Below are 14,243 nucleotides of genomic sequence, written 5' to 3'. Positions count from 1 at the left end.
TGCAGCAGCCCCCCTGCCCCGCCAGCCCCATGCACCCAGGTGGCACCCAGCTCCCCACCCCGCCACCCTCTTCCCACAGGGGCTCCAGGCCCGGGGTCCCCAGGGCGCCTCTGTCCGGTTCCGGAACTGTGAGCACCGCAGGGACGCCAGGGGCCAGGCTGCGCCGGACCGACACCCCCAGAGCCCCCGAACGCTCCCCCGGACCCGACACCCCCAGAGCCCCCGACCCCCCCGGACCCCGACACCCCCAGGCCCTCCCCCCGCCCCTCCCTCAGGACCCCCTTTCCCAGGGCCGCCCGCCGCCGGAACCGCTCGGCGCCTCTCTCACCGGGGCCGCGCCGCCCCTCACACCCGGGGGTGACACGAGTCCCGCTCTGCGCCGGGAACCCTGTCCGGACGCATCGGCACGGCCGGCCCGCTGACGTGACTCCCGGAGAAGGCCGACGCGGCTACCGCCCCGGGTCCCCGCGCCGAGGCCAGACTCCCCCGCCCCGGGCACCGGGCAGCTGTGGGCTCGGCGCCCCCTGGCCGGCCGGCGTGGGAAAGTCCCGCCCACCGCCGACTGACGGCCTATGACCGGCCGGCTCCTGAGCCCTGCCCTGAGGTGATTGGCTCGCGCCGCTGTCAGTCCGACGGGAAGTGGAGTCCTCGGGGCCCGCGCTGCCGCTTCCGGCGGAAGGCAGGGCGGCGCTGGCGTTGGGCGCTCAGGCGGTCACCGCGAAGCCCAGGCCCCGCCAGCTGCGGGGAGACGCCCGCGGAGCGTTCGGCGTCCGGGCCGCGGAGCACCTCGGGCTTCCTGACGCCAGCGAGGGGCCGACGGCGAGCCCGGAGCTGAGCGGCACCTGTGCGGCGTGACCGTGGGCTCGGACTCGCCGGAGTGCGGGGCCCCCACGAGGGAAGGGGCGACGGCCCTGCAGGGAGACTCGTGCCCAAGTCTGCGGAGACCCGGCTTCGATCCCCCGCATCTCCATCGGCCAGAGCTGGGCAGGGCTCTGGTGTTTCTCTCTCTCAAAAAATAAAATGAATATTAAAAAAACAAAGTGGATACAGCACCGGGCTCTCAAGCATGAGGTCCTGAGTTCGATCCCTGGCAGCACAGGTGCCAGCGTGGTGTCTGGCTCTTTCTCTCTCCTCCTTTGTTTCTCATTAATCAATCAATCAATCAAATATAAAGCAAACACCCCACATTAGAGGGCTGGGTGGTGCGCCCTGGTAGAGCACACACATTATCACGCTGGAGGACCCAAGCTCAAGTCCTTGGTCCCCACCTCCCGGGAGACAGCTTCACACGCGGCGGAGCGGCGATACAGCTGCGCGCAGCTTTCCCTCTCTCCCCACTACTTCCACTCCCTCTCCACTTCTGTCTCTGAAAGAAAATATCACCAGAGGGGAGTCGGGCGGCAGCGCAGCGGGTTAAGAAGCGCAAGGACCCGTGTAAGGATCCCCGTTCGAGCCCCTGGCTCCCCACCTGCAGGGGAGTCGCTTCACAGGCGGTGAAGCAGGTCTGCAGGTGTCTGTCTTTCTCTCCCCCTCTCTGTCTCCCCCTCCTCTCGCCATTTCTCTCTGTCCTATCTAACAACGACGACATCATCAACAATAATAATAACCACAACAAGGCTACAAGGGCAGAAAAAAACGGGGGCGGGGAAAATGGCCTCCAGGAGTGGATTCATGGAGCTCCAGCAATAACCCTGGAGGCAAACATAAAATAAAGAAAATATTATCAGAGGTGGGTCGGGCGGTAGCGCAGTGGGTTAAGCGCACGTGGCGCAAAGCGCAAGGACCGGCATAAGAATCCGGCTCCCCACCTGCAGGGGAGTCACTTCACAGGCAGTGAAGCAGGTCTGCAGGTGTCTGTCTTTCTCTCCCCTCTCTGTCTTCCCCTCCTCTCTCCATTTCTCTCTGTCCCAGCCAACAACGACGACATCAACAACAATAACTACAGCAACAATATAAACAAGGGCAACAAAAGGGGGAAAAATTAAATTAAAAAAAAAAGAATAAGTATCAGGATCTGAGAAGTTTCTCCAGAAACTCTAGTCACAGTGGCAGAGACCAGAGAAAGGGTTCAAAAGAGAAGATCCCAGTTCTGGTCCTGGAGTAGTTGGGGGACTTTTTTTTTTTTTTTAATCTTTTATTTATTTATTGGATAGAGACAGCCAGAAATTGAGGGGAAGGGGGAAGCAGAGACAGGCACAGAGAGATACCTGCAGTACTGCTTCACCACTGGTGAAGCTTTCCCCCTGCAAGTGGGGACCAGGGGCTTGAACCCAGGTCCTTGGGCATTGTAACACATGCGCTCAACCAGGTGCACCACCACACCCGGCCCCAGGACTTGTTAAGTATTTATTGGCCCCCATACAGTTGTAGTTCTATAAAAAAAATCTCAGAAGACATGTCTGTTAGCTCTTGTGATTCTAGCAGTAACCAGGGATAAGCTGCCTACATCTAACAAATGCAGACACATCAGTGGTACATCCCGCAAGCTCTTGTTGGCTTGTTTTTAAATAACATCACTTCTCCAACAGCCCTGCCAGGTCATGATTACTATTATCACTTTACAGCTATACTAATGAGCTGAGAGGCAGATTCAGCAGCCCAGGACCGCTCAGCTGGTATCAGAGATGCGTGGGCACCTGAAGCCTCCATCAACGCCTGAGCCACACAGTGGCTTTGGGGCAGAAGGAGACCTGCCGTCAGCAGGAGCCGCCCGGGCCTACCCAGTCCCACACGTGCAGAGAGGCATCGCTTGCTGCAGATAACAAAGTCCTGGGTTTGCGGGGGTGCCAGGTGTGAGTGGTGATCAACGGGGCTGTGTCAGTTCCATGGTCATCTAGGAAGATGTGACCTCTGTGGGTGAAGAGAGGTTCCACCTGGCCCCCTGTTCTGTCCCAAGACGTGACGTCATAGACCTGGACTGTCCCATCAAAACCTGAGGGAGAAAAGGAAAAGAAAAGGGAACACTAAATCTAAGAGTTTCCACCACTTGCTCTATGGCAGCAAAAACGGAGAGGAGCCGACAGGAACAAGACATATTTCATTAAAGGCCAACCAGGCGCTGGGGAGTGGAGCACCTGGTAGAGTGCACATACTACAGTACACAAGGACCTGAGTTCAACTCTTCCAATCTCTGCCTATCTTTCTCACTAATAAATAAAATCTTAAAAAAAAAAAATTCCAGGGGACCAGGCAATAGCGAACTGGGTTCAACACACGCAGGGTAAAAGGCAAGGACCGGAGCAAGGATTCCAATTGAAGCCCCTGGTTCCCCACCTGCAGGGGATTACTTCAGGAGCTGTGAAGCAGGTCTGCAGGTACCTATCTTTCTCTCCCTATATCTCCCCATCTCTCTGTCCTCTCTCAATTTTTGTCTGTCCTATCTAATAAATAGTAGTAGTAATAATAAAAAGAGTAAACCCTCAGGCGGAGGGTAGATAGCATTAATGGTTAAGCAAACACTCATGCCTGAGGCTCCAAAGTCCCAGGTTCAACCCCCCACACCACCATAAGCCAGAACTGAACAGTGTTCTGGTTAAAACAAAAAAGAATTAATAAATAAGCAATAAATTAATTTAAAAAAGAGTAAACCCTCCAGGTCCCTGCACCACCTAGCAATGTCCACACTTAACCCACTGCTGTCTACCTTCTCAATAGATCGCTCCCCTTGGTTCTCAGATATCTTCCTTCACCAAGATACTACTACGGCCAACCAGGGTCTGCTGGTGTGGCCTGCATATCTGGAAAGTAGGAGGCTGCACAGCACCCCAAGATGCTGCCAGCTTTGCATGCAATCCCCGTTGGTCCTCTGTGAGCCTCGCAACTGACCTGCTCTAGGACACAAAAGGCCTGCTAAGCTTAGCAGCCAGGTCGGGGAAGGGTCTGCACTGAGCAACCTAGAGAAGGTGTCTGGAGTAGGACAGGTCACCCAGCACTAGTCTGTGGGCAACACTAGCTTGCTGGGTCAGACAGATTACATATCTACAGGCTTCTCTCTCAGATTCCTCCACAGTTCTCTACAAGAGATCAAATAACAGATACAGAATCCTGGGGGGTAGACAGAATAATGGTTATGCAAAGAGACTCTCATCCCTGAGCCTCTGAAGTCCGAGGTTCAATCCCCCTGAACTACCTACCGTAAGCCAAAGCTCACTAGAGTCCTGGTACCTGAAATGGCCACGCAGTTGCCCAGGCTGGGAGCCCAAGTCACTCGCAGTAGCTCTGGGTCAGGACTGGGTGTGGGCACTGGGCACTGGACTGAGCTCACAGGATGGTCGAGGTTCCGGGGGTCAAGAAGAGACAGCTGTCCCTCTGAGCCCAGGCTGGCTACGCTGGGTCCTGGGCTCTGACCCTGGCCCTTGATTTCTGCGCACCACCTGCCCCCGCGTGGGTTGGGGCTGAGGTTCTCAGATGGAGCCCACTGATGGCGGATGTCGACAAGCCCCAGCCGGCCCGAGGTGCAGCAGAAGGCAAAGGTGTGCGCATCCAGGACCTGCAGGCTACTCAGTTCCTCACCGTCAGTGACACCTGCACATGGCACGTGTCAGGTGGCCGGGTCAGCCACAGGCCCCTCCCTCTGCTCACCAGCCCCAGCAGGATGCCCACATCTTGCCAAACTCCACCCCACTGAGCGGGTGCTGGTCTCCACCAACCCCACTCTCTGGGACCCCCTTGAAGTAAGAGCTTAGTCATCTTGTCTCCTGACTTCTGGCAGAGGGCCACACTACAGGGAGCTGACCCTGGCTGGAGGGGCCCACAGGGTAACCGCGGCCAAACCTGAGGCGTAAGTGGTCTTCTGGGACTCCAGGTCCACAACCCGCAGCCCGCTGAGCCTCACCCCGTGGAGGACCCCCGGGGCCATGGATGAGAAGACAGACACCCTAGGCCAGAGACTCTCTTCTCCTTCGTCCACTGCAATGGTGCTGACAGCTTTAATGATATCTGGGGGCCAAGAAAGGAAGCCCGTGAGGGTCGAGGCCAGTCAGCAGCCTCCCCAACACTGGGAAGGTCAAGGAGAAAGTGGTAAGAGCCAGAGGGTAAAAACCTAAGGAAGTAAACGCTGTGCTAGGATTAATTCCTGAAATTATCAGAGGCACTTTCATATCTTTTTAATTTCACACTCGAACTTTTTGCAAATGGGAGAGTGAGTCAAGAGCAGCTATCTTCAAACTCCACTAGCAGTTCCGGCTTTTTATAGTTTTGGAGAACAAATAAAGGAAAAGGTAAGGAAAGGACACACAGTGATGTCATTTACACCCAAAGTGAACACAGCAGGCACGGGGCTCACAAACTACTGCTTCTTCCAAAACCCGCTCCATGGCCTCAAGCAACTTGCTGAAATGAAGCAGCTGAGGTGACACTGGAGATGGTGCTGCCTCCCGATGAAGACAAGGTCATGTCTTTCCTTTTCTTTATTATTATAGTTTTTCCCTCCAGGGTTATTGCTGGGGCTCAGTGCCTACATTATAAATCCACTGCTCCTGGAGGCTATATTTTCCCTTTTGTTGCCCTTATTCTAGTTATTGTTGTAGTTATTGATGTTGTCGTTGTTGGATAGGACAGAGAGAAATGGAGGGGGGGGGAAACAGAAAGGGGGGAAAGATAGACACCTGCAGACCTGCCTCACCGCCTGTGAAGCGACTCTCCTGCAGGTGCGGATCTGGGGGCTCGAACCGGATCCTTACGCCGGTCCTTGTGCTTTGCACCACATGCGCTTAACCCACTGCACTACTGCCCGAGCCCCAGGTCAGGTCTTTTTCACACCAAGTGTGAGACATACTTGATGTCCACTTCCAGTTGGATGTGCCTCCACCTGGTGGGTTAAGAAAGGGCTCTTGTCTACATTGCGGGCTGCTCTGAATGGAGGCCACTGACAACCAGGTGCAGAACTAGTCACTTGCTGTACAAACGACTCAGATGGTATCTGTTCTGCATTCTACATCTTCTTGCTCCACAGAGGGCTCACTTTTTTACATATTCTCAAAAGAAATTGAAGATCTGGGGCCAGGTGGTGGTGCACCTGGTTGAGCGCACATGTTACTATGAGCAAGGGCACGGGTTCGAGCCCCTGGCCCCCACCTGCTGGGGGAAAGCTTTGCAAATGGTGAAGCAGTGTTGCAGGTGTCTCCCTGTCATGCCCTCTCTATCACCCCCTTTCCTCTTGATTTCGGACTGTTCTATCCAATAAAGATAATAAAAAATTAAAAAAAAGAAAATGAAGCTCTATCATTTTTCCACTGTGAAGGCTAGATGAAAGTCAGACCAGGAAGGAGGGGTGAGACCACGAAGGTGCTTTAGAAGCCAGCGGGGAGCAAGTTCCCCAGGAGCGTCCTGTCTGAGGCACGGGGAGCACAGTGGGTCGGGCCAGGCTTGTAGGGGCCAGGAGGAGCGCTCCCAGAGCCCAGTTAACTCAGCAGTCAGGGCACTGGAGCTCAACTCGCTGTGCCTGCTGGCTCCCGCTGTGGCTCCTGCAGAAGCTGGAGAGACACCACAGCTGCGTGTGGGGAGCCAGGAAGGGCCCTGGAGTCTCCCCCGGGGAGCCTCAAGGCCACACGGAAGCAGCCTTGTTTCCGACTGCCCTCCAAGGATACCCTCAGGTGGCTCCCTCTTCCCGGGCCAGGCTCTGAGGAGCAGAGGTGATGCCCCAGGTCTGCTGCTCTGGGCCAGGGAGGTTCTAAGCTGTCACTGTCCCCAAGGAAAGCCTTTAGTGTCCTGTTATTTTTCACTTAAGATGTAAATGACAGCACAGTATGTTCCCCCCTTTTCTCTTTCCTCACTTTTCTCCACAAAATTACAAAAAGCTAGAACTGTTGGTGGTGCCCACGGTACGCCCATGCGGACCAGGGCTCCAAACAGGGGCTCATGCATGGTAGAGCAAGGTGTGTGTGCTACACGGTGGCTTAGTTCCTGGTCCAGGTGCCGCCTTTTCATTCCCACTTGGCCCCAAATCAGATTCTTTCATGGGTCAGTGTCTGTGGGTGGGTGGGGGAGTGGGGAGAGAGATAGTGTGAATTTGTGAGTGTGAGTGTGTACTTCTGTGTCAGGCTTTTTATAATCCCAGCCCCCACCCAGTCCACTCACCACTGTCCTCGGCAACCTGCCACACCTGCAGGGAACAACCTGGAAGGCCACTGGTCACCAGCAATCTTGAGTAAGGTGGAGAGGGAATCTCAGTCCAGAGTGTGAGAGCCCATCTGTACCCCCACCACCCTCTCTGGGCCATGCAGCATGGATTCTAACACATCCCGTGCTGACAGCCCCCTGATGGAAGGGTCCTCAAAACCGGCCACCCGATGAACAGATGGAATCCACTGCCCTCTAAGCACAGGCCCCAGCTCATGCAGCCACAGACTGCACTCAGGCTCCCAGGTGGCACCAGGGCAGCTACACAGGACATTGGTCAGTGAGGAGCCAAGACACACAGCCCAGGCCTGAGATTCAGCCTCTGCTCATGGCCTGTTCGCCCCACGTGCCCAGCAGCAGCCGTGCAGCTAGTGGCACCTTCCTCTCTGTCCCTGCGGCAGCTCTTCACCCGTCACGTCCTCTGCATTGTTAAAAGGACTGTGGGCAGGAGGAGGAGGCAGGGTAGTCGGTGGTAGACCAGGTTAAGCACACAACAGTACGAAGTGCTGGGATCCTGGTTCAAGCCCCCAGCTACCCACCTGTGGCGGGGGTGGGATGGGGTGGGGGTGTTGCTTCACAAGTGGTGAAGCAGATCTGCAGGTTTCTATCTTTCTCTTTCCCTCTCTATTTCCTTTTCCCCTCTCAATTTCTCTCTGTACTATGCAACAGGAAAAAATGGCAAAAATGGCCTCCAGGATGAGTGGATTCTCTGTGCAGGCACCGAGACCCAGCAATAACCCTGCAGGCACAGAAAAGAAAAAAAAAGAAAGGAAAATGTGGGGGGGGGGGCTGTGAGGGAGTACAGACGAGCCCGTGTGAGCAGAGGTGGTGATGAGGCACCTCACGCCCAAGAGCAAGGCCTAGGTGTCACACTGCTCACCATACCTGGTGCCCGGCACGTGCTTCAGATCACAGACAGCTCTGTCTGAGAAGCCTCCATGGCGGACCTTGAAATCTCTCTCTGGGAATAGACCCTAGAAGAGATGGGGAGGTGGGGTGGGGTGGGGTGGGCGTTGGAGAGCCAGCTCTTCAAAGGCTGCTTCTTTTCTTTTTAAAAATATTTATTTATTCCCTTTTGTTTTCCTTGTTGTTTTATTGTTGTAGTTATTGTTGTTGTTGATGTCGTTGTTGGACAGGACAGAGAGAAATGGAGAGAGGAGGGGAAGACAGAGGGGGAGAGAAAGACAGACACCTGCAGACCTGCTTCACCGCCTGTGAAGTGACGCCCCTGCAGGTGGGGAGCCAGGGGCTTGAACAGGGATCCTTAGGCTGGTCCTTGCGCTTTGCGCCACATGTGCTTAACCCGCTGCGCTACAGTCCGACTCCCCAAAGGCTGTTTCAGAGGCGCTCTGGATCCCAGCGGGCAGGAAGTTCTCAGCGGAAGCCGGCACCTCCCCCAGCAGGCCCTGTGTGCTGCCACCTGTCCATACAGCTTCCTGTTCATTCTCCAGCCTCCACTGGCCCTTTCACTGTAGAAGGTGTTAGACTCCATGTCTCCCGAGGAAAGCTGGGCTGCACAAGCCAGCACAACCTTCTCTTCCCTCCACCTCTTCCTCTGAGTCAGGTGGGGTCTTCTAGGAATAAAAATATCACCTACTGGGGGCCGGGCGGCAGCGTAGTGGGTTAAGTGCACATGGTGCAAAGCACAAGGACTGGCATTTAAGGATCCTGGTTTGAGCCCCCAGCTCCCCATCTGTAGAGGGGTCGCTTCACAGGCAGTTCTTCTTCTTCTAGCGTTTGCCCTTCTTCCGTAGCCAGTCAACAGCATCAGGTTGAGCCTGATGTAAAGTTTCGAGACCTCCGTGAAGCAGGTCTGCAGGTGTCTTGTCTTTCTCTCCCCTCCTCTGTCTTCCCCTCCTCTCTCGATTTCTCTGTCTTATCCAACAACAACAGCAATGACAACAATAACAATAACAACAACAACAACAAGGGCAACAAAAATGGGGGGAAAATAGCCTCCAAGAGCAGTGGATTTGTAGTGCAGGCACCAAGCCCCAGAGATAACCCTGGAGGCAAAAAAACCCAAACACCACTTACTCAGTCTGCTGTGCCAGGCATGAGGGAGAGTGCTTTTCCTGCTTTCGCACACTGAAGTCTTAAAATGCCCTGTAATGTCAAGTGACCCCCACTCTGAAACAACAAACCCAAGGCACTTTTCCAAGGCTGCAACCTGAGCCCAAGTCTGCGAGTCCATGCTCAGTCACTAGGCTCTGCTATCTCCTCCACCTGAGGAACTGGACGCAGAGACAGAAGGCGGCCAGTAGGGAAAGAGATGCCACTGGTGAGGTGGCAGTAAGTCAGGTCTCTCCTCAGGACTCATTCTGGACAAGCTCGCAGCTCAGGCTTGAGTGGGAGAGAGAAGGGAGACCTGATTCAAGAAGCATCCCCCCTGCAGGTGGGAAGCACAGGGGCTGGAACCTTGGTCCCTACATAGCTAATGTATGTGCTCAGCTGGTACACCACCCCCAGCCCTCCAGCACAGAACTTTCTATAGCACTTCTCTGCACATCTGCCCTCGCTACGAGACTGAGGGCAGCCCAAGGCTCATCTGTCTCCCTAATACCTAATATACATATGGAGCTTGGTATAGATTTAATTTTTTAAAAATATTTATTTATTTATTTATTCCCTTTTGTTGCCCTTATTGTTTTATTGTTGGAGTCATTGTTGGATAGGACAGAGAGAAATGGAGACAGGAGGGGAAGACAGAGAGGGGGAGAGAAAGACAGACACCTGCAGACCTGCTTCACCGCCAGTGAAGCGACTCCCCTGCAGGTGGGGAGCCGGGGGGCTCGAACCAGGATCCTTATGCTTTGTGCCACATGTGCTTAACCCGCTGCACTACCGCCCGACTCCTGGTATAGATTTAATTTATTATTTTTACTTCTTGGATAGAGACAGTCAGAAATCAAGAGGGAAGTGGAAGATAGAGAGGGAAAGAGATAAGAGAGACACCTGTAGCACTGCTTCAGCATTTGCAAAGCAGGTGGGGACCCAGGGCTCGAACCCAAGTCCTTGAGCATTTTTTTAAAAATTTCTTTATTGGGGGATTAATGTTTTACATTCAACAGTGAATACAATAGTGTGCACATGCATAACATTCCCCAGTTTCCCATATAACAACACAACCCCCATCAGGTCCTCTGTCATCCTTCTTGGACCTGTATTCTCTCCACCCACCCACCCCAGAAAGTCCTTGAGCATTATAACACATGCACTCAACCCGGTGTACCACTACCCAGCCCCACTTAATTATTATACTTAATAAGTGAGCAGACACATGTACTCAGTGCTTATATTTCAAGTTACCTGGTTTTCTTTTACAGAAAGTCGAAAAGGCAGTAGCAGATGAAGAATCTCGTTTCTTTTCAGGCGTTCATAGCCAGCAACAAAGACTCCTGGGTAAAGAAGAAGCAGCTGTGACAAGATGCCAGAAAGATGCTGAACTGTGGCTGGGTCGAGATACTTTGTCAAAGTTTCCAATACAAAGACAAAAGCCTTTGCCACTGACTTAGTACACAGTGTTTTGTTTTGTTTTGTTTTAAGATTTTATTTATTTATTCATGAGAAAGGCAGGAGATAAAGAACCAGACATCACTCTGGCACATATGCTGCCGGGGATTGAACCTGGGACCTCCTGCTTGAGAATCCAGTGCTTTATCTACTGTGCCACCTCCCAGACCACAGTACACAGTCTTATTTTAAGAAATGGGCAACACTGAGGTCTTATAAAGAGGAATTTTAGTTAAGAGGTCATAGGTTGGAGCCAGGAGACAGTTTACCCAGTGGAACACATGAACTGTGATAGGTAAGACCCTGGGTTCAAGTCCTGGTACCACATGGCAGCACGACTGCATGGCAGAAGCTGCACAGACACTGAGGCAAAGCTGTGGTGTTTCTCTCCTGCAGTCCAGCGGCCGGGGAGGTGTCACAGCAGTTAGGGCAGCCTGATCCCAGCACTGGATATACCAAACTGAGGCTTTGATGTGCTCCTTCTCTACACCCCCAACCCTTCCCTCTCTTATGTTAATAAAATAATGCTTTTATTTTTTGCTTGTCCTAGGCTTCACCACTCAGTTGATTTTTTCTTTCTTTCTTTCTTTTTTTTTTTTTTTTTTACCAGAGCACTACTCAGCTCTGGCTTATGGTGGTGCAAGAGATTGAACCTGGGACTCTGGAGCCTCAGGCATGAGAGTTTCTTTGCATAACCATTATGCTATCTACCCCTGCCCCACTCAGTTGAGTTTTTCAGACAGTGACAGAGAGAAAGACACTAAAGCACTGGTGGTTCCCTCAGTGTGCTGGGGGCCAGGCTTAAGCTTGGACTGTGTCCATAACAAAGCAAGCACACCATCCAGTCAAGAATATATATATATATATATATATATATATATATATATATACACACACACACACACACACACAGATACATACATATACATATATACACACACACACATAAAAGTTGGTACAAGAGAGGTAGAATCTTGGACAGCACTAGGTGCAGCATGAAAAAATAACAATAATATATAATACATTGGTGAGGGGGCACAAAATCACTGCAAGTGACAAGAAGCCACCAGAAGAGTGGCTTGGGCTCCTTGGGCTGAGCTCCTAAAGCACCCTGAGAGTGGCCTCCCCGTCTTTCAGGGCCAGCCAGGCATATCACCTTTGTCACCAATCCACTCAAGGACTCGGGTAGCTGCCAAGAGCTCAAAGGCATGGAAATCCTGGTACCTGCAAGAGAGGGACATAAGGCCACAGTGTGAGCGGCACTTTAGAGCTGCCACATGCCACAGCAGCATGACTCTGGGGCTTGGAGCCCCATTTTTCTGGCGTGGGGAGTGTAGGAATTCCAGGCTGAGTAGGTTGGGAGGGGGCTGGGGAGGGAGGAAGGCAGTGAGTCCCCACTGCCTTTATCCCTGGTGTGGCTGGGCAGAGTAAAGGGACCTTTCCCTGCGTCTCTGGTCTCCGTGCTCAGTGGAACACCCAGGCTTCCAAAGGTTAAAGTGAAGCATCAGTGAATTATTGAATGTGGGAGTCAGGCGGTAGCACAGCAGGTTAAGCACAGGTGGTGCAAAGCAAGCGCAAGGATTGGAGGAAGGATCCATTCGAGCCCCCTCCCCCCCTTCCCCACCTGCAGGGGAGTCGCTTCACAAGCGGTGAAGCAGGTCTGCAGGTGTCTGTCTTTCTCTCCCCCCTCCATTTCTCTCTATCCTATCCAACAACAACAACAATAATCATAACCACCACAACTACAGGGCCAGGTGGTGGCACACCTGGTTGAGTGCCATGTTACAATGCCCAAGGACCCAGGTTTGAGCCCCTGGTCCCCACCTGCAGGGGGAAAGCTTCACAAGTGATGAAGCAGAGCTGCAGGTGTCTCTCTGCCTCTCTATCACCCCCTTCCCTCTCAATTTCTGTCTCTATCCAACAAATAAATAAAGATAAAAAATTAAAAAAAAAAACCACAACGACGACAAAAAACAACAAACAAGAAAAAGGGAAAAACAGCGTCCAGGAGCGGTGGATTCATGGTGGAGGCACCGAGCCCAGCAATAACCCTGGAGGCAAAAAAAAAAAAGGAAAGGGAGGAGGGAGGAACTCTAGTGTCCTGGCTTCCAAGGAGTCAAGAAAAGACAGACAAAAGTCATGCCTAGGGAGTCGGCGGTAGCGCAGCGGGTTAAGCGCAGGTGGCACAAAGCACAAGGACCGGCGTAAGGATCCCGGTTCGAGCCCCCGGCTCCCCACCTGCAGGGGAGTCGCTTCCCAGGCTGTGAAGCAGGTCTGCAGGTGTCTGTCTTTCTCTCCCTCTGTCTTCCCTCCTCTCTCCATTTCTCTCTGTCCTATCCAACCATGACGACATCAACAACAACAATAATAACTACAACAATAAAACAACAAGGGCAACACAAGGGAATAAATAAAAAATTTTTTTAAAAAGTCATGCCTCGTGCATGCTATTCGGCCATGAAATCTGTCTGTCTCTTTCCTCTCAGCTCTTTCCCAGGGGTGCAGGGGGACCGAGCACCCCCACACCACCACCTGGACTCAGACCTGCGGGTGCTGCCCCACGACCTCCACCAGAGCCCACGCGATGGAGGGAAGTCCTGAGAAAAAAACAGAACGGAGATTCTAATTTTTGTTTATTTATTAGAGAGACTGGGAGCGGCGGGGGAGGTAGACAGCCCTACTTCACCTCTCGCGAAGCTTTCCCCCTGCAGGTGGAAATCGCACTTGGGAAAAAAAAAAAAAAAAAAAAAAAAACCAAGAGTTTGCAGCCGGGGTGTGGGGGTGGGGGTGCCGGGGTTGCTCAGCGGGTAGAGCACAGGACTTGCAGACCCGAGGCGGCAGGTTCGATCCCCAGGCACAGCGCGGCCAGAGCCGACAGGTGCTCTCGTGGGGGTGGTGCTGCCTGGCCCAGCCCGCCCTCCCCGGCCCCAACCCGCCCTCTCCAGCCCCAGCCCCAGCCCGGGCCCTCACGCCTTACAAGCGCAAGGATTCCACCAGCCAGTTCTCCGCGGCCTCCATATTCACACCCACTTCCGGTCCACCACTTCCGTCTCGTCGCTTTCTTTCTTGCGCATGCGCGTCCCCCTCTCCAGGCGCGCACAGCTCCACCAGGAGGCGTGGTCTGATTTGGTGGGCGTGGCCTTAATGGGCGTGGACGGCGCCTGGCTCCGCCCCAAGCCAGTACCCCGCCTCGCAGGCTTCTCCCCAAAAGTGACGTCAAGTCAGGGATTCCCCAGGATGTCGCCTGGAGCAAGGAAGCAACAAGTAAACTGTCCATGGGGAGCCTGGCGGTAGCGCAGTGGGTTAAGAGCACGCGGCCGGGTAAGTGCAAGGACCGGCAAGGGATCCTGGTTCGAGCTCCTGGCTCCCCACCTGCAGGGGCGTCGCAAGCGGTGAAGCAGGTCTGCAGGTGTCTGTCTGTCTCCCCCTCTCTGTCTTCCCCTTCTCTCTCCATTTCTCTCTGTCCTATCCAGTAATGACGACATTAATAACTACAACAATAAAAAACAAGGGCAACAAAAAGGGAATAAATAAAATGTTTTAAAAAAGAAGCAAACATGGGAGTCGGGCTGTAGCGCAGCGGGTTAAGCGCAGGTGGCGCAAAGCACAAG

The 14,243-nt window shown here is 53.5% G+C and overlaps 2 protein-coding genes across 2 annotated transcripts in view; both read right to left on the bottom strand.

Annotated features, from left to right (window-relative positions):
* ZNF774 (zinc finger protein 774) overlaps positions 1 to 516 on the bottom strand; it is a 58,611-nt gene extending 58,095 nt beyond the window's left edge. Inside the window, exon 1 of the transcript XR_009546634.1 lies at positions 329 to 516. The gene's annotated coding sequence lies outside the window, so the exon portion shown is untranslated. The remainder of the gene's footprint in view (positions 1 to 328) is intronic.
* A 1,817-nt stretch (positions 517 to 2,333) lies between these two features.
* WDR73 (WD repeat domain 73) lies at positions 2,334 to 13,680 on the bottom strand. The gene is made up of 8 exons (XM_007525434.3): positions 13,610 to 13,680; positions 11,789 to 11,856; positions 10,429 to 10,517; positions 8,005 to 8,093; positions 7,078 to 7,142; positions 4,774 to 4,938; positions 4,165 to 4,524; positions 2,334 to 2,932 (listed from the first exon to the last, which is right to left on the bottom strand). Exons 1-8 carry the CDS (start codon positions 13,648 to 13,650, stop codon positions 2,697 to 2,699), a joined length of 1,113 nt encoding a protein of 370 aa, XP_007525496.1. The 5' UTR covers positions 13,651 to 13,680; the 3' UTR covers positions 2,334 to 2,696.
* Between the last annotated feature and the right edge of the window lie 563 nt (positions 13,681 to 14,243).

Source organism: Erinaceus europaeus, chromosome 20 (assembly GCF_950295315.1).
Source record: "Erinaceus europaeus chromosome 20, mEriEur2.1, whole genome shotgun sequence".
Taxonomy (NCBI): Eukaryota; Metazoa; Chordata; class Mammalia; order Eulipotyphla; family Erinaceidae; genus Erinaceus; species Erinaceus europaeus.
Note: the sequence above shows the minus strand (reverse complement) of the source record. Positions and strands in the feature narration are given on the sequence as shown.

Excerpts from the sequence above, each read along its gene's own strand:
- WDR73 (XM_007525434.3), bottom strand. The coding sequence starts at position 13,650 with ATGGAGGCCGCGGAGAACTGGCTGGTGGAATCCTTGCGCTT. Across the intron at positions 7,143-8,004 it reads AAGCACGTGCCGGGCACCAG|ATTGCTGGTGACCAGTGGCC; the intron begins GTATGGTGAGCA and ends ACCTTACTCAAG. Across the intron at positions 4,525-4,773 it reads GAAGACCACTTACGCCTCAG|GTGTCACTGACGGTGAGGAA; the intron begins GTTTGGCCGCGG and ends TGCCATGTGCAG.